Source organism: Lissotriton vulgaris, chromosome 11, assembly GCF_964263255.1.
Source record: "Lissotriton vulgaris chromosome 11, aLisVul1.2, whole genome shotgun sequence".
NCBI lineage: Eukaryota > Metazoa > Chordata > Amphibia > Caudata > Salamandridae > Lissotriton > Lissotriton vulgaris.
The window spans coordinates 218,726,514-218,749,386 of NC_141699.1; the positions used below are offsets into that span (position 1 = coordinate 218,726,514).

At 46.3% G+C, this 22,873-nt stretch overlaps 1 protein-coding gene across 1 annotated transcript in view; it reads left to right on the plus strand.

Moving 5' to 3' along the window:
* The window catches only part of CRYBB3 (crystallin beta B3), a 96,133-nt gene that overhangs the window by 61,419 nt on the left and 11,841 nt on the right, over positions 1 to 22,873 (plus strand). Inside the window, exons 3-4 of the mRNA XM_086944726.1 lie at positions 620 to 738; positions 12,790 to 12,922. Of these exons, the coding sequence (XP_086800852.1) occupies positions 620 to 738; positions 12,790 to 12,922 (252 nt within the window). The remainder of the gene's footprint in view (positions 1 to 619; positions 739 to 12,789; positions 12,923 to 22,873) is intronic.

The window sequence follows — 22,873 nt, forward strand, 5'->3', positions numbered from 1 at the left end:
GAGCCTGGGGCGGGATTCCGAGTGAGGGGAGGCAGGCGGATTAGGAGGGAAGCTGTATGGGGGCGGGAGAGCCTGGTGGGGGGGGCGTGAATAAACAAGCGTTGCCGGGAAACTGAAAGTACGGCCGGCCTGCGGCCGGCCATGATTCAATTAGGGGAGGAGAAGCCGCAGAGTGCACGCTGGGCGAAGCCCTTTGATGTGCTGTGCGGCCGTGAATGCCCGTGCTTGTTTGGTCATGTGATTCACGTGAACTCAATGAAAACCGCAGCGCAAGAAGCCCTTGGTTTCACGAGGATTTTCGAGACATGAATTCTCGCTCCGCTCAATGCGCTTGCTCGCATTGATAGGTCGCGAGACCTAAAAAAGAGGAAGCATTTGGACATTTTACATGCAAATTATTGAATGATCAAGCACCCCTTAATTCTGATTGAAAGCAGAATTAAAGTACTAAATTTCCTGCACTCGTACACAATCTCGAATGAGCTCCTCTCGCAGCACGTTCACCCTAAAGCTCCAAAACACAATAACCTAGTGTTCTCTGCTGGCTTGTACTACATAGATATCTGCACATCCATCAATAGTGCATTTGCTGTCATTAACTGCCCTCCTCTTGTTTCAGGTCACCCTCTATGAACTAGAGAACTTTCAGGGTAAGAAGTGCGAGCTAACTGGAGAATGTCAGAATCTGAGTGAAAAAGGACTTGAGAAAGTGGGCTCAATCAAGGTCGAATCAGGGCCGTAAGTATTGAAAACCTACAACTTAAGATTTGTATCACCATTGAATAAAAACAAACCAGAAAAATAAATATCACGTGTCTTCATAACGCAATAATTGGAATGCAATATTATACAGAGGGGTGGGGGAATTCATCGATTTGCAGGAGACGTGGAGACTACTTGCAAGTGAAATGGTAAGGCCCATTGAAGCTGGTGTGCCAGAGGCAATGCTTGTTTCAGGCCCAGGGAGGACCTGGCTTGGCAGTTCGGGCTGGACTGTTCCCATTGAGAGCACTGTCAAGACTGATTCGCATATGGCTGAGTCCAAACTGGGGTGGAGGTACAAGCACAATAACGATGGATTAAATTCAAATCTGTGCCTGGGGACGAGTGTTTGAAAAGTTTCAACACTCCGTCCATCATTTTATCTTGTGATGTGGCAGATGCAGTGTGTCATCTAGCCAGGTGCATCCGGGGAGCAGTAGTTAAAGTTATCCAGGTTGCTGGCATACATTGCCCCACCCGCCTCAGGTTTATAAGGCAGTTCTAAAATTGAACTAGAACAATAGTCCGATGCTTATGGGTCTGATACAGAAGATTTTTTCAGCACTGGCTAACTATGTATAAACATTTAGGAGATCAGCATGCCTGCAAAATCACTGGATGCTAAATGAGCAAATGCGTGTGCCCCAAGAAAAGAAGTGCTTGTCTGGTGTACCACGCCCTTCATGAAGGTACAGCCATTGAAAATCCTATGCCACAAGGAAAATAGCAGATTTACATACTTTGTCAGGACATAATTGAGTTACCGGCCTCTATATTGTCCCCACTATCAAAACCACCATAGTCATGGTGTTTTCATATTGCCCCACTATGTAAAAAACACATTGACATTCTTGACTGGGACATTCCACAACTTCCAGTGGGATATATGATGTTACAACGCGTACTTTTAGCACGCATACCATTACAACAGATTTTTTACAACGCAGGTCATTTTACAACGGATACCATTACAACGCAATACACTACAACGCACATACTATTACAACGCATACCATTAAAACGTAAGTATAGGTAAGTATATAATATTAATATATATTTTAAATAATTATTTTTGTAATATTTAATTTAATTATTCATTATTTAATTATTAAATAATTATATTAATGAAATTAATTTTAATTTTAGTATTTGTAAATATATATTTAAAATACCCCTGTAGCCCAAAACCCATACCCAGCCCTAAAACCTAAAAATATCCCTGTACCCCAAAACCCATGCCCAGCCCTAAAACCTAAAAATACCCCTGTACCCCAAAACCCAAACCCAGCCCTAAAACCTAAAAATACCCCTGTACCCCAAAACCCAAACCCAGCCCTAAAACCTAAAAATACCCCTGTACCCCAAAACCCAAACCCAGCCCTAAAACCTAAAAATACCCATGTACCCCAAAACCCAAACCCAGCCCTAAAACCTAAAAATACCCCTGTACCCCAAAACCCATACCCAGCCCTGAAACCTAAAAATACCCCTGTACCCCAAAACCCAAACCCAGCCCTAAAACCTAAAAATACCCCTATACCCCAAAACCCAAACCCAGCCCTAAAACCTAAAAATACCCCTGTATCCCAAAACCCAAACCCAGCCCTAAAACCTAAAAATACCCCTGTACCCCAAAACTCAAACCCAGCCCTAAAACCTAAAAATACCCCTGTACCCCAAAACCCATACCCAGCCCTAAAACCTAAAAATACCCCTGTACCCCAAAACCCATACCCATCCCTAAAACCTAAAAATACCCCTGTACCCCAAAACCCATACCCAGCCCTTTAAAAAAAAAAGATAATAAACTTACCTATAATAATACTTACGTTGTAATGGTATGCGTTGTAATAGTATGTGCGTTGTAGTGTATTGCGTTGTAAAGGTATGCGTGGTAAAATGACTTGCGTTGTAAATGTATGCGTGGTAATGGTATGCGTTGTAAAAAATCCGTGGTAACAGTTACATACCCTTCCAGTGTGCAAAGCACCATACCAATACTATGTTCTCCTATCAAACTGTAAAGCAACATTGTACGTACAGTATCTTCAGGCCACAGATTGTGAAGGACCATTGCTATTCCAGTTTTCGCAACCTCCCACAGTACGTAAAGCACCATTGCTGTTCCAGTATCTAACCCTCCCTCAGTATATATAACACTTTGATTGTGAATCAACAGTCACTTATGGTCAATCTTGAGGGATATTCCCATGCGGGTTCTTGGTGTCCTCCAGTGCCAGCAGTGGGAAATGGATGAGGCTTTTTTGAGGGACCGTGGTACAGATTCGTGGCAGACAGCCGTGGCCACTGCAGATAAAAGCGGTGGGGCCTCAAATTCCCCCGAGATGGCCCCACAGCTCTAACCTGCAATGGCCGCGGCTGGTGGCAGACTACTGTCCAGCTAAATGCTTTGCTTCTAAACTAGTAGGCGGTTCTTCCTTTCTTTGCTGGAGCTGGCTGCCTGTGCAGCTTTTGCTCCCTTGGTCCAAGTTTGCAAAGCCACTATAGGGAAAAGTTGAACAGTTATTTGCCCACCTGTGAACCAGGGCTGCCTCCTCGTTCAATGCAGTGGGATGCAGGCCAAGGCTGAACGGTTGAAGTGAGGGAGAGCGGCTTTGATTGATGGAAGGGTTGAGACTGCCTCAGCTCATCCAGCCTTGAAAGCAGAGTTCCAAAGCAACAGTTCAGTGTCTCGGATGATCATTGTGACTGTCCTTATCTGTTGACAGAGACGGGGAGGGAGAATCTCTTCCTGTAGTATGCTCAGCCATGGAGTAGAAATTGTGAATTATTGAGATTTTGGCATATTGGGTCATCGCTATAGACCCTTACATGGACTGGTGTGAGGAATTGGCAGACGCCATTGCACTGGAAACCTCTCCAGATACTGGCATTGTTTCTCCTACCATAGCTGCGGAGGAGGGAATCTATTTTGCTATGATGGTGAGAAGGGCGGCTGAGGTCCTGGACCTTAGCCTGACCTCAGTGGCAGTCAAGACTAACATCTTGACAGAGGTGTTTCCACCGGAAGTGATCCCCTCAGAACCTTTCCTCTCATTTAATGAAGCACTTACTGATGTGCTGCTTGGAGTCTGGTTGTAGCCCTGCACAGGGGCTCTTGTGAATAGGACAATTGCCCACCCCTATTTCCCCACCCCAGGGGACTCCAGATTCCTCACACCACACCCTACCCCAAAGTGCTTGTTGGTCTCTTCCTGTGTATACCCTGGCACATTCCCTACCACCCCACAAGATAAGAAATCAATGAGGCTGAACACAACACCTCAGGCATAAAGATGTTTTCTTCCAGCAACCTGGCACTGGGGTCCATGAACACTGAGTGCCTTTTGGGTCGTTACTCTCCTGCACTTTGGGCTGGTTGCGCAGGTGCTGCCCATGGTCTCAGAGGAGGCCAAGGCCATACTCTCCCAAGCTATGACAGACAGGAGAGATGCAGCCAAGTTCACTATCCAGTGTGGACTGGACATGACCAACTCACTAGGCAGAGCAGTTTCTTCATTGGTGGTCTTACAGCGCCACACCTGGCTGAGGATGGCTGGCTTTTCGAGGGATGCCTAAGCTTCACTTATGGACCAGCCCTTTAATGGCTCCTGTCTGTTTGGAGACATGGCAGACTCAGCACTGGATCGCTTCAAGGGTTGCAGAGCTATGGCCAGGTCCTTGGATCTTTCCATGGCGACCTGCTAACTCCAGTCCACCTTTTAGTGGACTGCATGAAAAGAGATTGCAGTTACCTGTTTCCCTACCCAAGCACCACAGCATGCAAGCTTCCCGGCCTCTGTGTGGGTCAGGCAGACGTAGGTCAGCAAAGTCCACTCCTGGCAGCCACAGCCTCTAAACCTCTTTAGTTCGCCCTCCAACCATCATTGGCATCCAGTGGGAAGCAGTATATGCCATCACCTGCACCACTGGAGGTCGATAACATTAGATCGCTGGGTTCTCCAGATTGTTCAAATAGGCTACTCTGTCCCCTTCATGACTATCCCTCCCTTTGGTCTCAGTTAAACTTAGGACCAAAACTTAAGTTTAACTGAGACAAAAGTCTAACTTTACCACTCGTAACTGTCCTTTGCGAATACAGAGAGTTGTAAAGTTAGACTTTTGTGACAGTTTACCTTTGTGAATCAGGCCCATGGTTTAGAATGGGCTCGGCCACCCACATTGCAACCACTGGTTTTCATCGACCATCCTCTTTTGACTATTGATAATGTGAATTGTCAATCATGTCCCAGTACACCCCAGTGGAGTATTGATCTCTTACCTATTGCTGTAGACTGCCTGGGTGTCTTTCACCCAATGGTACTGACTGGGTGCATCCTTCCTCCTCTGTTAAAGTGCTTTCATTGAACTGCATGAGGGACTACTTTACAACTATAGCCCTCTATGTCCACTCATGCTGGCTGCCTCCCAAGTGCCTCTCTGGAATGCTGCATGCGTTAGCATATTCAATTTCTTAGTATATTTATAGCACCATTACTGTCTACCTGAAATAGTCTAAATCAGACTTAAGAGGGAACATATTTGGAAATTTGCCCACTTCCTGTTTATTTAAATATTCTACTTTAACATTTGTTGCTGCTCCTCTCTTATTGTATTATATGCTTTTAACGTAATGGGGGCTTTTTAAATTACATGCTTGGCAGGCGGAACATTTCTCCTATGCAAATCCACGTAGATTCTACAATTCTAAACTACTGCCAGGTGCCATTTCAATTCCTTATAAAATGCATTTAATAACCTGCAGCCTCTCATAGAAATTCTTAGCGAGATCTGTTTTTTACTGAGAAAATCACTGTGTTCCGTATTAAAGCTGGCCAAAGGCTTTCTAACCCACCATTTGCTCTTTGAGGGCTGCTTAATACTTTTTTCTGTTTGCTTTTATCACTGAAATACCAGATTACAGCACAACTTTTACAATCCTATTTTTGTTATTTTCTATATTTGAAGTGTTATTGGTGTACATGGAGGCATTCACCTACAATACATAGTTTATTTTGATTGAGATATTTTCCCAATAATCTGTTTATTCTTTTCATTCACATTGCATGTGTGGCAAATTGCCATTTTACGAATTTCAATCCAGCCTTCACAGGTGTGAGGAAGTCCTGCTTTGTATATTTTCTGTGGTACCTGAAGTGCTTTGTGTCTGGTAAAGGAAGGTTGAGTCTTGTTTGCTGATACTGAGGCTCCAAATAGCTATTATCCCCCAGTGTTGGACTTGGATAGAATATAGGCCATGTATACCAAAACAAAAGTGGCTCATTAGCGAATCAAATAATTAAAAAAGTGGCCCACATTTGCAAATTTGAATTTTTACAGAGACACTGTATAGGTGTTTTGCAAGATGTGGGAGGCTTCATGCTTTTGTGCTTGCTGTAGGTAATGACCACAAAACAGGCCCACAAACAGCCCAAAAATTGGCCCACCCATTGACCCGTCAGACAAGTCCTTTTAGCATGACCAGGTTGCCGTACAGGCCAATCGAACCCTGATATCCCGTAATTGTCTCCCCTAAAATTAACAATCAGCACGTCTCTCCATTTCACTCTTGTTACCGTCTTCAACTTCACATTAAACTCTCACCTGATATTGCCATTGTAAAGATTTATTGGCAGGCGGCCTAAATTGCTCTTTGTTCGTTGACAATGCGTTAACTTCACTGTCATTAGGCAGTTGGTTGATAATGAAGATGCCACAGCAAAAACTGTTTTTCCCAATTATGTCTTGTTAATTTTGAATTTTTTTACTGTCCCGGAGGGAGCTGATCTATCTTTCCAAAGATGGCTGTAATGAACTAAGGTTTTTTTTCAACATGTTCTCTGTGACTTAGGTGGTATGTGGTGCTTCACCAGAGGACCTTGCATCAGAGTGGGTAGGGAGTGCTGTATGTATCTACTGCTATTTATATACTGCAAACCTAACTATGACGCCATGGGGCAATGCACCTAACATGAGGGGCTAAGAAACAATCTTGATTGTGTACAGCAGGTGGGGATTAGACAAATCCATTTTACACACATTAAATAAAAAATGTACACACAGGAAATGATTTTTTTTCAACAGAATCAAACAATGTTGAGCAGCAGAGACGACTCGGCCTGTAGTTTGAAGCAAACATGTGAGATTGACCAGCTATCTTGAGATTGCCAGCCTGACATGCACACTTCAGACCTCTCTAACCCAGCTGGGTTAGACAGCCAGATAGAGTGCAGAAACAAGCCCCTATTCTCATAAGGAGCGCTTATAAACAGCATGAGAGCAGCTCTTGGATTGGCTAGGTTAGTTGGCTCACCTCTGGGACCCCACGCTTGGAGCCATGCTGGAGCAGAAAATAGATAGTAGCCCAAAGGCACACCGCCACACTGATTGTCATAAATGCTGTTGCACAGACATAAGTACATTCTAACATTTTTAATATTTATTTTAACTTTAAAACGTTAAGGTTGTGGATTTAGTTGCTGTTTATAATGTATGAGTTTTAAAAGCACAGCCCCTTAAAGTGTTAACTATTTCCAGGATGTTGTTTCTGCATTTTTTTCAAGTAGCACATTAGTCCTGTGCAGTGCGTACTTTGAACTGAGTCGGCCATGGTCAATGACTGAGAGCTCTAGAGGTGATGCAGAAGGCACTGCGAGTTTCTCACAGCCCCTGTCGTGGGTCAAAAAGTTGAGAACACAAGCTCATTTAATCCGTGGCCTCTCAGCAGAAGACACACAACAATGGTCATGTATTCCACTTGCAATTGAAATTCTGTGTAAATGTGTGTGATGGGGGAACACAATTTTCAAACTAATGACAAGGTGAAAGTAAAAAACATGCAGTGTTTAGAAGTGAGTGTGTGCATTGTATGTTTGAGGAGGTGAAGTGAATGTTTGTTTTTTTGAAAGTTTATTATGCATAGTTAATTAAAACCGTTGCCATGAGTATTACAAAAATTTTAAAACATCATTGTTTAAAACCATTTAAAATAGATCATAAAATTGGGAGTTCATTGCAGTTTGCGCAGAAGTAACTCAATAAGACTGATCAGAACACACTATTTACACTAAGTGGTAAGCAGTACAGATCCTCGTATTAAAGTGTTACTGTCCTGTTCGGCCATGTGCTATTTTAGCCACTAGCGTTTTGCTTTTCTCAAGAATGACCCTCTGGTGCTGGACGGACATGTGCACTGAATGTGCCCATAGGTACTATTGTCTGTCTGTTGATCGACCTGAGTCTATAGCATTGTCCCCCAGTTTTGGCAGACTTGGCATTCTTTGCTCGGCCGTTGCCAGAAATCTCACCAGTCTACAGTTTAGTTTGGTGTTTAACGGATTCAGGCAGGCGAGCACCGCTTGCCTTCTAGTGCTGATCCTTTTTTGCTTGAGTTGATCTTTAAGAAGTAGTTGACGTGCTTGTTGCAGTTCTACACACGGGCAGATTACGTGAAGAATCTCACCATTCTTTGAATTGTATGGCATGCAGCTTCATTTCCGTCTTTCCTGAGCCATGGCGGTAGGTGCTCTGTGCTTGGCAGAATCCCTAGTCTGTATTTTAAAAGGTTCATTTTTGTAGCTTTCGGGTAACCCTGGTTGAAGTATATTTGTGGTGTTAGCGATTTATAAGAATTTAGGGTCATCCATGCATGTGATCTTTTTGAGAATATTGCCTTATCCTCCAGTGAAGAGAGTGATTTAACATTTTTCCAGACTAGTTTTTTGAAAGTACTATGCCCAAGTTGTGTGTCCCAGAGCTCTGATAGTTTAGTGGCTCTAATGCTGCTTGAAGGTAAGTTCTTGCCTCAGAAGCATGTCTGCTTTCTATATCCTGTCATAGCAGAGAGTGTAGTGTATCTGTGGTGGCGCTTCTAAGATTATGCAAGCAAATAATGTATGCCCCGTTCCTGGCTAGATCTTGCTTTTGCAGGCCGAACTCCAATCTTATTTGAGCTGGAGATGTGTAAGGCGGGAGTGAGAACATTGTTCTGTAAGCTTTGACCTGTGTGCCATCCAGGTCTTTGGAGTATCTTCCCCGCAAACCTCGCTGTCATAGGTAATCGAGAGAAACAACTTTGCCTTGATTACTTTCAAGAAAGGGGTCAGAGTCGGACCCATCAATTGAGCTGCCAGGTTTTTCATCGTCAAGACGGTCAATGTGCCTCTCCTTAGTATTTCCTGCTTCTGGTGCGTGAAAGCACCTTCTTTGTCGAAGATGACTCCCAGATATATGTACACACAAGCTGGATCCATTTTTAAACCGCCAAAAGACCAGCTCTTCTGTTGTTTTTTATACACAAACATCAATGCACATCATTTACAGTTGCTATTATCCAATTGGGCAATCAGCCTCCAAATCCAGTGTCTCTTGTTTTTTAACACCACTTTCTCTCAATCCAAATGGAAACGTATAGAGTTGATCAGTACAAAAGTTTCTTTATTTATTCCTTTTCTTATCACAGCCGACGCGCGTTTCGCCCCCAATGGGCTTTTTCAAGGCAAGAATTTTTCCAACTATGTGGCACTTCTTCCAAAACTGTAAAATTTCCTTAAAGAATATATAGGTGCGGCAATGTTCCTTCAAGCCTTTCTCTTTAGTGCGCGAAACATGAATATTCCTTTCTTTTTCAGATGGTCCACGCCGTGTTTGACTAGTACTGTGTCTTCATTTATTTAGGAGCCTTGATAAGTTCCATCGCTAATGCGTCTGCTTGTGCTACCAGCCCGATGTGCTCTCCCGAGTGGGAAAAACGATTAAAAAAGAGACACTGGATTTGGAGGCTGATTGCCCAATTGGATATTAGCAACTGTAAATGATGTGCATTGATGTTTGTGTATAATGTATATATGACAAACTGCTTTATCTTTGGTAGGCAGGTTGTTGTGGGTCAGTGCTCAAGGTGGATGAGCACTTCATCAAAAGTTGCACTCAATAACTTAGAATAATGGTTTTGAATACAAATATTTAACACTGAGGAGACTATTACGATGTGCTGATCATCTAGCAAATCCGCCACTGTTGTATCTTCTGTTGTTTTTTGTTGGTGTTAATTGACATTGTGCGAGTCTTACTCAGGTTTATTTTTCGGTTGTTTTCCATGGCGTATTTTTTCATTTCAGTCAGAAGACGTTGAAGACCAATGTAGGCGAGGCTAGGTAGCACTACGTCATCTGCATACAGGAGATTGCTCAGAGTTTTCCCTCCTATCCTTGGTGTGTGTGTGAGTTACAAGCGTCGAGCACTCTCGGTAGATCCGCCATAAAAAGGTTAAACAGAATTGGCGCAAGCACACACCCTTGTGTAAGTCCTTTGGTGGTTTTTGCTTTTGAGGACAGGTGAGTGCCGCTTCCTAGTTTTACATGCACCCAGGTGTCCGTATGGAGAAGCATCAGCATGTTTAGGGTCGACTGCGGTAAGCCCCATAGCACCAGTTTCCCCCATAATCTACCTCTCTCGATGCTATCGAATGCTGTGCTGAAATCGATGTAACACAATTGTAGCGGGCGCTTAGAAGATTTTGCTGCATCGATAATTAGTGAAATGGCAAAGATGTTTGTTGCTGTTCCAGTCTTTTTCCGAAACCCAGTCTGATTCAGCGGTATGATCAAGTTAGACTCAGCACAAAATGCAATCTCCTCTAGTATGGTGCCGACAAAGTATTTCGCCTCGTTATCAAGAAGGGCTACTAAGTGATAGTTGTTTGGGTCAGCCTTGTCTCCTTTTTTGTAAATAGGAACAACCGTCGACCCCCTCCAGGATTCTTGGATTCGGTTTTATTAGCCTGATTTCCACAAGTAAAAGTTGCATGATGTCCGCCCACTCTTTGTTCTTTGCTTTGTAGAGGGCAGGTGGGATGCCATTTGGTCCCGGGGCACCTTCTTTCCTGCCTTTGGCTATCTGCTTTTTAATTAACGCTGTCTGCTGGTTCCTCATATTCTCTGGGAGGTTGATGTTCATGCCTAAAAAGGCCTGTCCCAGTGTCACAATTACTTTCTGTAATCTTATTGGTCCTCAGTTGCACTCCTGGATGCTTTGTGTGGTCATTAAAGTGACTGGAGAGGTATTTGATCCAAATCTCTTTAGTGATGTGAGATCCTATTTCTTTATACTGCGGGCACATGATCCCATTCACTGTTTGGCAGAAGCGGGCGCTGTTGTTGGTATTTATATCGTAAAGGAGTTTAGCCCAGACCTCGTTTTCACCATCTCTCTTGATCTTCCATTTTGTTTGTTTGAGCACTGCCCTTTAGTGTTTCAACTCAGCTTGTAGGCTGAAATTGTTAGGGGCTATTCTCAGATTCCGAAGCGTCAAGTTTACTGATCTTTTTAGTTTCTTTAGTTCTGCTCTCTGTTCCTTCTTTAGATTGTTCTTGTTGCACTCTTTGCGAGGATTGGCTTTTAGGATGACAGTAACTGCAGTTTATTTTAGCAGTGTAGCCGTGAAGTGATTCCAGTAAGTGATATGCCTGCCTGCAGTTGTTTTTTGGGTATCGAAGAGTTGGAGTGGCGCTTCGGCTTGAGGGGTCGAATTGACTGGTGTACATTTGATCCTTTTTTGATTTGAAGAGTGGATCAGCCCCATAGCTGTGTCTGACCTGATTAAGTCTGGCGTATTTGATAATATATGGCACTCCAGGGGGCGGTGGTCACTGTCGCCCTTATCTCCCATTCTAAACCCTGAGATGTATGGAAATAGCGCAAGACTTGCAAAACTGTAGCCCAGAAGGGAGCTCGTTGTAGTCGATTAAAAGGATTTTACTGGAGGAGAATCTGTCGAAAATCTTCCATTCAATGCCCGAAGGCTTTTGATGTTCTAGGTCGTAAAGAAAGCGGCTTGGTGAAGTCAATGAGATGCGAGGTAGTACATTCTGGAGAAAGTGAAAAGAGAGTGCTGAAGAAGTATGAGATAAGGTGAACGATATGCAGATGAACGGGATTCGATGAGAGTAAAGGGCATACATTTCTAATATAAAGTGCACACATTTCTAATGAAAAGTGCACATAACTGTACCCTAAGACTACTTCGACAGGCCTCAGTAATATTTAATTCACAGTCTCACAGTTTCAGAATTGAACCATATATATTATTTACAACAAAATCACTGTTGCTACTCATTTATCTAAAACAGCTAACACCCATGACAAAGTCAATAGTCCTGGCTGGTTTTAGGTGAATGCCAGCTCTTGTAATATATATGTGGATGCAATAAGAGAAATCTGGAGAGAACCCCTCTTTGGTCAGTCAAGTTCACTCACTTGCTACATAAAAGTCATCCCTAACTTTACACCCCACCCCTTTCAAGTGTCACCAGCCGTCCTTGAATATTAGCAAACATCAACCAATGAACCCAATTCTCTCTCCATATGGCCCTATAGGCCTTGAAAGCCTTCATGCTGGAGGTTTAACTTATCTGCCTGTTGCCAATAGACCTGCACCACTACTCACTCCAGCTGTGTATGGATATTTCTTCAATAACTAAAAAAGATTTCACCACTTCCAAATGAATGAATACCTTAGACTTTCCCTCCTTTATCATCTTCAAGCAAGCGGGAAGCTATAGTGAGGCGGTGACCACGAGTTCCACCAGTCCTACGTGCACCCTCTGCTTTTCCTTTCTGTTTTAGTGCTAAGATCTTCGAGAAAACATTGCAATATTCATTGATGATTGAAACTGCCATATTTTGTTCAAGGTTGTGGGTGGTGCTATAAATGTAAGGTAATCCCGCTGCTTAGGGCACCACTATACGTGGTGCAGAAGTAGATGGAAAGACCAGATAACCCTCATTTCCTTAGTGGTTGGGACCACTCCAGTGGCAACATTATATTTTGCCTTGAGAGATAAACTTCATATTCGTGGTAAATCTGAGTCTCAAACTTAGTTTTTTCCAGAGAGTGTTTGTATCAGAAAGCATAAGTCGCCAACACATGAAAGTCTTCCATTATGACCTGCTTTCGAGCAACTATTAGCAGCACTGACCATTGCCATATGTGGGACCTGCAAACTCATGGTAGACCTTTGCTTACAGGTGGCTGTGCTTTGAGCGTCAGGCATTTGGTGGAGAGCAGTTTGTACTGGAAAAGGGAGATTATCCAAGATGGGATACCTGGTCCAACAGCCACAAAAGTGATTATGTGATGTCCATCCGTCCCCTAAACATTGTAAGTACAAAGCAATAATGTACTGTGTCTCCTACCTGATGTTACAACATTTGCTCATTGTAAATATTTCCTTATCTGCACACCTCCAAATGGGATTATCTTTGACTTTCTGTATCCACCTGCACAATGACAAACACCGATCCTGAATAGCGTCATATTTGAAACTGGAAAGATCAGCATTTCAGTTTCTGATGCCCAACTTTGTTTCTTCCCTTGATTTGTTTAGCATTAGCCTTGGTCCTCTTCCCTGCTTTTACCTTTGTGCCTCTACATTTACATAATATATACCATAGGTCCTCTACCTCTGTCGACACCCTCGAAGCTCTGTGATTATTGGAGCTAGTACCTGCCATCCCTTAGAGCCACGAGCCTTACACACATGCCTGCCTATATCCTATCTCTATCACTGCCTATTTCTTCATACCTGTCTATACCCTACTACATCTACCCCTACCTATTTCCTATTACCGCTACCCTTACTTGGGGTACAACTGAGAAACAATACACTCACTCACTCACTCACTCACTCACTCACTCACTCACTCACTCACTCACTCACTCACTCACTCACTCACTCACTCACTCATGTTCTGGTTTTTGTAATGCCTATATATAATGCACTTAAGTTAGTTATCCTACATTTTAGTCTTTAAATTCCCTTAAAATACCTATGGGACTAATACATAAATCATGATTGAGATCATTTTCAGTTCCTGCTAAATTATAGTGACGTTTCATCCTAAATGCAATTTAAATGTTGAGTTTGCTGGAAAACTTCTATTTTAATGAAAAAAGCTAACTCAAAGACAGGCCCTTCACTGCGCACATTCTACAGGCTGTTGGTAATATAAACTCGGGTGGGCTACATTGTACTTTGTTCTACATTTATGTATGTACACTTTTACTACAATAAAATCAAGATTCAGATTCTTAACTCACGTTACACTTTAAATGAACCTCTTCGGGCCCTGAAGCCTTGCAGTGACCACAGATTCTCCCTACCGTCACTCAATGCATGTTCATGTATGTTTTTGAACTCACATTATTATCTTTGATGAACTAGCAGCCTGGGTTAGCACCACAGGGTTCAAACAGGGCTGAACTTGAAACGAACTTTGCCTTGCCAAAACTGTTCAAACCAGCCCCATGCTGCAGGCGGCCATGACTAGAAGTAGGACATGAAGGCTTGCACCCCACTGTAATACCGAGTCTTTTTGAAAATTACATGCAATTGATTTTAAAAATTGTGGTGTAGTAATTGTGTCTTTTTATATCTTTTAAAAACCTTTTATGCTCTGTGATCCGGTCCCCCTGTGCCCCGTTCCACCGCGGCTTCCAGGTGCCGATTGTTGTGGAGGGCTAGGTCGGGCGCCATCTTGAGTGAGGCCCGGACCCTGCGGGACCCGAGTTAGCGGTCCAGCTGAGGGAGGGGCTTGGTCTATAAGTAGATTTGGTGTTCGGGGGCCTGGGCGTTTGTTCGGGGTGGTGGCAGCACCTCGATATCCCGCTTTGAAGGCGAGCAGATTGCGAGGGCTCTCCTCTGCTCTAACTTGCACCCCACTGTAATACCGATTCCTTTTGAAAATTACATGCAATTGATTTTAAAAATTGTGGTGTAGTAATTGTGTCTTTTTATATCTTTTAAAAACCTTTTGTGCTCTGTGATTTGGTCCCCCTGTGCCCCGTTCCACCGCGGCTTCCAGGTGCCGATTGTTGTGGAGGGCTAGGTCGGGCGCCATCTTGAGTGAGGCCCGGACCCTGCGGGACCTGAGTTAGCGGTCCAGCTGAGGGAGGGGCTTGGTCTATAAATAGTTATGCACTTGCAGCCACGCGCAGCGGGCGCGCCGACTGCGCGCCGAAGGAGCGCCAAAGGAGGGTCCGTCTATGCCCGTCCGTATCCCGGACGTGCCCAGTGCCAGCCCTCCTGCCTGTGTACCTCGGATGCCTCTTAGCTCCAACGCTCGGTACTCCCGTGACCACCTCATTGCACTGAATGTCAGGAACTGTATGTGCAATGACTCTTGGGAGGTGACAGACAGTGCATCTCAGGTATGTCATGTGTGTAACTTCCGCTTCCAGCCCACTCTAAATCACCATGCTCGAGGTCATGTAGACTCCTCACTCATTAGAGCAGGTTTGATTAATGCTAGGTCACTGGTCAAGCATGCAGCAGATATTTTTGAACTGTTGCTTGAGAATCAGCTGGACCTACTTTTCATTACTGAAACCTGGCTTAATGACACATGTGCCCCATCAGTCGAGCTTGCCATCCCACGGGGTTTTAAAATCACAAGGATTGATCGCCCGCTTGGTGGAGGAGGCGGTATTGCTGCGGTCTACAGGGAGCAATGGGTTCTTTCCCACAACCCCCAGGATCAGCGGGCTGACGCCGAGGTGCTCCACTTCTCCCTAGCATTTAATTCTCATCTTACCGTAGGTGGTACACTGGTGTACCGGCCTCCGGGATATGTTGGGAATTTTGTGGGGGCACTGGAAGAGGTTATAACCCCACGGGCACTAAGATACTCAAGGTATCTCCTTCTGGGGGATTTTAACATCCATGTTGATAGCCTGAACTCTCTGGAGGCCGTTCGCCTAAACAAAGCTCTTTCCATGGCCCAGCTCAAACAGTGGATTGCGGCGACCACTCACACGGGAGGTCATGTCCTAGATTTGGTCTGCTCCAACTTCGATATTGTCATGGCCTGTGCTGAGATAGTGACTTGGTCGGACCATAAGCTGATCAGGTTCTCTTGGTCTCTGGCTATTGCCGCGGAGAGCGGTCCCCAAGTTGCTCATGCACAGAAGATCAATTTATATATCCTGTCAGATTGCCTAGCTGTTTCCAGTCCACTACTACCCTTAGAAATTGAGGCGGCAGTTAGCTCTTTCAATACATGGGTCGAACACGGGACCGCTGCCTCTGTAAATAAAGGCGGGGTCCGTAGACTACGTACTACCCCCTCCAAACCCTGATTTTCACACACTCTTCGTGAACTTAAATCGGGTTGCAAGAAACTCGAACGGGTATGGAGACAAGCATATCTGCCTTAGACAAAGAAGGATCTACGGGTGGCGCAAAAAAAGTATTATGCGGCCATCAGATCTGCCAAGAGCTGTTACTATGCAGGACGAATTAATAAAGCTAATAATAACAGCAAGGAATTTTTTTCAATCGTAAAAAGCTTTGTTTCACCATGTGCTGCTCAACCTTTGCTGCCTTCATCTGAGCAATGATGCGAAGAGCTCTCTGTGTTTTTTGTTGATAAAATTGCCAAAATTCAGGATGACCTGCTTGCTGTCTGTAACAGCTTTCCTTCCCCCTTGTATATCCCCCTCTACGATGCCGGAACCTGCAGAACAGTTTGCTAACTTTGCTCTGTCCTCTAAGTCTGACATCATCGCTGTCCTCGCGGCCCTGAAATCGGGATCCCCTCTGACCCCTGCCCTGCTAGAGTCCTCGGGGGACTAGCGGAAACAGTTGGAAATGAGGTCCCTCAGATCATTAACCTTTCTTTTCTCACTGCAACCGTCCCGGCTTGTTGGAAGCAAGCAAAATTGCTTTCACTTTTGAAAAAAACCGGGCTGGATTCTGCCGTTCCCTCCAACTATCGGCCTATATCATTACTGCCAGCACTAGCCAAAGTCTGCGAGAAGATCGCTTTTAAACAGCTGGACAATTTTGTCGAAACCTCTCAGGCACTACACCCAGCACAGTCAGGATTCAGGGCTGCCTACAGTACTGAAACAGCCCTAGTTGAAATATCTGAGGCTATCCGGGAGTGTTTGGACGGAGGTGGCAGAGCGGCTCTGATTTTATTAGACCTCTCTGCCGCGTTCGACACGGTACCCCACTCCCTCCTACTTACCAGATTAGCCACTATTGGCATCACCGGCCCTGCACTTGACTGGCTGACATCTTTTTTAGATAATAGGACTCAACAAGTCTGGATGCCTCCCTTCGCTTCTTCCTCAAAGAAACTCGCTACTGGAGTCCCACAGGGCTCCACCTTGAGCCCCTTGCTTTTTAACGTTTATCTTACCCTATTAATTTACCTAGCAGAACAGCTAGGGGTAAAAATGATGGCCTACGCCGACGATACCCAACTTCTGTTTACCTGGCCTAAGAACAATTTGGATACGTCGGCGGCCCAATTTTGCCTATCATCAGTTTTCCGATGGCTAGCACTTGCCCAGTTAAAATGCAACGAAGGCAAGTCCGAGGTTCTGCTGTATGGTTCCTTCCCTGACAATTTTAGCGACCTTCTTTGGCCCACTGATTTGCCATGTCCAAAATCCATTGGCGGCTCAGCTATAACCCTAGGAGTCTGGTTTGGAAATGACCTCAAATTTGAGGACCACATAAAAAAACGTACGGGGGTTTGTTTCTCTACTTTGAAAACCCTACGTAGGTTTTTTCCCCTCCTCCCTAGAGAGGCTAAAGAGACTGTTATACGCGCTCTAATACTCTCTCGGTTAGATTACGTGAATGGCCTGTTTTGTGGGCTACCGGCCTATCTGATCCACCGTCTTCAGGTCATACAAAATGCCGCCGTAAGACTCCTGTTCAATATACCCAAGAGTTCCAGTGTTCGCCTCCTACTTCGCAGCCTCCACTGGCTCCCAGTTGCTCATAGGATCATGTTTAAAACTCTTGTCCTCTCCTATCGCGCTGTCCATCAAATTGGCCCTGTCTACCTGAGGAAAAGGTTCACCCTCTATGTTCCTAACCGATTCCTCCGGTCTGCCAATCAGTGCCAACTGTCCGTGCCTAAATTTAAGTACTGTAGATTAGGCGGCCAATCCATCGCGGTCCGAGCCGCGAAGGCCTGGAATGCTCTCCCCTCCACATCAAGACTGCTCCTACCATCATGGCTTTTAAGAAAGGACTGAAAACCCATCTGTTTAACATCACTCTGTAAACCACCTCTCTTCTGTCCTCCCACGAACCCTTTGCTTCGCTCTCACCTTCCCACGCCAGGATACTATTTTTAGTAATATTGCGCGCTACAAAAGCCTTTATATCATATCATATCATAGTTGGTTCAGGCCCGCCCACCTAGCAATGAAAGCAGCCCCCAAACTTGCAGCCAGTTGGGGAAATGCCAGAGTAGCAGAAGTGCTTCACCCACCTAATGCCTTCCAGGTACAGAGTAATGCAAGGCAGAGACTTGCGCTGCCTTGATTTACTCTGGTTTTACCAAGCCAGATAGGGCCATGCAAGGTGGCTTTGAGTGACTTGGTAAATATGAATTAAGGATTGTGTTGCCCTTGTGCCACCTTGAGTTTAATCTGGGCCCCAGTGCAAATATAATTCACTTGTGGACTTTTAGCACCACTTTATGTGCACAGATCTAAACACCCCTATTGCCCATCTCTCTCAAGTTGCAAATATAAGCTCTTTTATACCGTCTCCCATGCAATACTTTTAAGGTGCCTGCAGGAAATAGGCATTAGGGATGTAGCTCTGAATTGGCTCCGGTATTTTCTGGGGGGGAGGTCTTTTCAAGTTCTTGTGCCTCCTTTCCACTCCCAAGAGTTTGCTCATCGCCTCTGTCCTGAGTGGTTCGCTCCCCTGTCTCACTGCCGAGGCTACCGAGACACGGTTACTCTGCCACTGTTTATTTTGTCGCCTGCTATTAAGTTTGTGCTTGCCTCGCCTGCCTGTATTATTTCAGCTTTCTAGCGCTGTTACTGCCTGTTTTATTTCAGCTTTCTAGCGCTGTTACTCTGCCACTGTTTATTTTGTCGCCTGCTAGTAAGTTTGTGCTTGCCTCGCCTGCCTGCATTATTTCAGCTTTGTAAGTGCATTTTAGCGCGATATACCCCCGGCGCCCTGCCCTGCTCCCCCCTCCATTTTGTCCCTGTTGTTGTTGTTGTGCTTACTGAGCCCGCCCTGCCTCCCAGCTGAAGCGCCCTCGCCCCTCCCCCTCCACTATCCATTTATGGCCAAATGCCTCCACGCGCAGCGTCCACGCGCTACGTACATGCCGAAGGTGCGCCAAAGGTAAGCCCGTCTACGCCCGTCCGCGCCTGGACCGCGCCCAGCGCCAGTCCCCCTGCCCCTCGCGCTGCCCAGCCCCCCCGCGTTACCTACGATGCCGCCACCCTCCTAGCCCTTAACCCCGGTCGCGCCCCCAACTGCGTCCAAGCCGCTCCTGGACGCACCCATGGACCGTTCTCCTGCTTCTCCTGCAAATTTAGCGGCACCGACAACATCTCCGCTACGACCACAACACAGATTCCCGACCCCAACCACCTAGAATGCATCCTTCTCAACACCCGCTCGGTCCACAGGCACGCCATTGACCTTTGGAACCTACTAGACACCAACTCTCCTGACGTCGCCTTCCTAACGGAAACATGGATGAACGCCTCCTTCGCCCCTGACATCGCCATCGCTATCCCTGATGACTATAAGATCACACGCAAGGACCGCACCGACCATACAGGAGGTGGAATCGCTATCGTCCATAAGAAAACAATCCGCATCTCAACCAGTTCTGATGCCAACCTCGCCAACTCCGAACACCTTCACTTCCAGATCCACATCGACCCCAAGACCACACTCAGAGGCACCCTCCTCTACAGACCACCAGGACCACGCGCAAAATTCAGTGAAGACATCACGGACTTCATCACCCCACACGCGCTCCCCTCCAAAGACTACATCCTTCTGGGAGACCTCAACTTCCACCTTGAAAAGATCAACGACCGTAACACCGCCACCCTCTTGGACAACCTCGCCAACCTCGGACTTAAACAACTGGTCACTTCCCCCACCCACATCGCAGGTCACACTCTCGACCCCATCTTCACCTCCAGCAACCATGTCTCCTTCAGCCACACTACGGATCTCCTCTGGACTGACCACAGCTGCGTTCACTTCACCTACAACAAGCCGAAACCCATCATCCACCTCCAACCAACTCTACAAAGAAGCTGGAACAAAATCACCACAGAGCAGATCTCCACATCGCTCCTTCAAACCTCCCCAGCCCTCTCTTCTAACGCCAACGAAGCCGCCTCCAACCTCACCCTATGGTTATCCAACACCGCCGACACCTTAGCACCACTGAAAAAACGTCAACACAAACTTGGCATCAAGAAGGCCTCATGGTTCAACGACGACCTCAAGAAGTCCAAGAAACTGTGCCGCTCCCTTGAAAAGGCCTGGAAAAAAGACCCATCCACCAGCAACAAGGACGCCTTCAAAAGCGCCATCCGTACTCACCACCAACTGATCCGAAAAGCCAAGAAAACAGCATTCAAAGATCGACTTGACAACAACGCCCACAACAGCAAGGAACTTTTCAACATCGTCAAGGAATTTTCCAACCCCTCGGCCAACTCCAACGACATCACCCCCTCTCAAATCCTCTGCGATTCCCTAGCCTCTTTTTTCCACAACAAGATTGCTGACATCCACAACAGCTTTGACAACCAACCCGGAAGCCAACCCACCCTACCATCAGCTGACCATCTCTCCCCCGTTATCACCCTTAACGCCTGGAACCCAATCTCCACTGAGGACACCATCCGCCTGATGAATTCCATCCACTCTGGATCCCCCACAGACCCATGCCCTCACCACATCTTCAACAAAGCAGACTCCGTCATAGCTCCGCACCTCCGAGACGTCATCAACTGCTCCTTCAACTCCGCTACCTTCCCAGAAGTCTGGAAACACGCTGAACTCACCGCCCTTCTGAAAAAACCAACAGCAGACCCCACCGAACTCAAAAACTACCGCCCCATCTCGCTTCTTCCATTCCCGGCCAAAGTCATCGAGAAAGCTGTCAACAACCAGCTCGCCGCCTTCCTCGAAGCCAACAAATCACTCGACCCCTCACAATCTGGCTTCCGAGCCAAACACAGCACTGAGACCGCCCTCATCGCAGCAACAGACGACATTCGAACTCTACTGGACAATGGAGACACAGTCGCCCTCATCCTCCTCGACCTCTCCGCAGCCTTCGACACAGTCTGCCACAGCACCCTTTTACAACGCCTCAGAAACATCGGAATCCAAGGAAAGGCACTGGAATGGATCACCTCGTTCCTCACCGGAAGAACCCAGAGAGTCCGCCTCCCACCATTCAAGTCCGAGGCCTCTGAAATCATCTGCGGCGTACCACAAGGATCCTCACTCAGTCCCACCCTCTTCAACGTATACATGAGCCCCCTCGCCGCCATCGCCCGCCAACACAACCTCAACATCATCTCTTACGCGGATGACACTCAACTGATCCTATCTCTCACCAAGGACCCCAGCACCGCCAAAACCAACCTACACGAAGGAATGAAAGAAGTCGCCGAATGGATGAAACAAAGCCGTCTGAAACTGAACTCAGACAAAACAGAAGTCCTCATCTTAGGTAAATCCCCCTCTGCATGGGACGACTCCTGGTGGCCGGAAGCCCTCGGAAATGCACCCATCCCGACAGACCACGCACGGAACCTTGGCGTCATCCTGGATTCTTCACTCTCAATGAACAGACAAGTCAGCGCCGTATCCTCTTCCTGCTTTAACATTCTTCGCATGCTCAGAAAAACATTTCGCTGGATCCCCTCCGAAACAAGGAAAACAGTCACCCACGCACTAGTCACGAGCCGACTGGACTACGGAAACACCCTCTACGCAGGTACCACCGCAAAACTCCAGAAAAAACTCCAACGCATCCAGAACGCTTCAGCCAGGCTCATATTAGACATCCCACGCAACGAACACATCTCTGGTCACCTTAAAGACCTCCACTGGCTACCCATCAATAAGAGGATTACTTTCCGACTGCTTACCCACGCACACAAATCACTCTATGACATCGGACCAGATTGCCTCAACTCTCGACTGTCCTTCTACACCCCCTCCCGCCAACTTCGCTCTTCCAGCCAAGCCTTCGCCACTGTACCTCGCATCAACAAGACCACCATGGGAGGCAGATCCTTCTCATACCTGGCTGCCAAAACATGGAACTCACTCCCCGCTTACCTTCGCCTCACCCAGAATCACCTAGCGTTCAGAAAGCAGCTTAAAACGTGGATATTTGACAAATAATCCTCCTCCCCTTCCTAAGCGCCTTGAAACCCTCTGGGTATGTAGTGCGCTATATAAATGTTATGACTTGACTTGACTTGACATCAGGGGGTACCGCAGGGTTCATTGTTAAGCCCCTTACTGTTCAACAACTACGTCCGGCATTTGGCCGTGTTGGCAAAGGGAAAGGGTTTATCACTGGTGTCGTACGCTGACACCCAGCTGGTGATCGCGTTTCTCAAAAAATGTTGCACCAATTTGACCAAGTTTAAAGAGGATCTCTCAGCTGTTGCGGACCGGATGGCGTTAAACTGTTTGCAGCTGAACGCCAGTAAGTCCGAGATCTTATTGTTTGGGAAGGATCGAGGGTTGTGGTCCGAGCAATGTTGGCCGGACCGCCTGAAACCTGCCCCCCTGCCTAAGGAGACAGTGAAAATCTCGGTATTTGGTTTGATAGTGGTCTGACGTTTGACGCCCAATCTAAGGTAGTGGCTGGGGCTTGTTTTGGGCTTCTGCGTGGCCTGATGCCGCTGCTGGGTTTTTTTCCTCCAAAAGTACGCCAAACCATTATTCAGGCTACAATCCTGTCTAGACTGGATTATGGTAGCTGCCTCTACTTGGGCGCAAACAAGGCTAGTGTTGAGCGTCTTCAGAGTGCACAGAATGCAGCTGCTCACATCCTGGTAGCCCTTCCTAAATCATGCCGTTTCTCATTTACTTCGTAAACTCCACTGGCTGCCTGTGGAGAAGCGTATTCAATTTAAGGCGCTCTGTTTGGCACATAAGATCTTGTTGCTTCAGGCACCCGTGGGGTTGGCTGGTCTGTTAGTGTTCTACGAGCCACGGCGTTCTTTGAGGACTGCCGATGCAGCGCTGGTCTGCATCCTGTGTGTTTTGAAAGCCAGAGCTGGTGG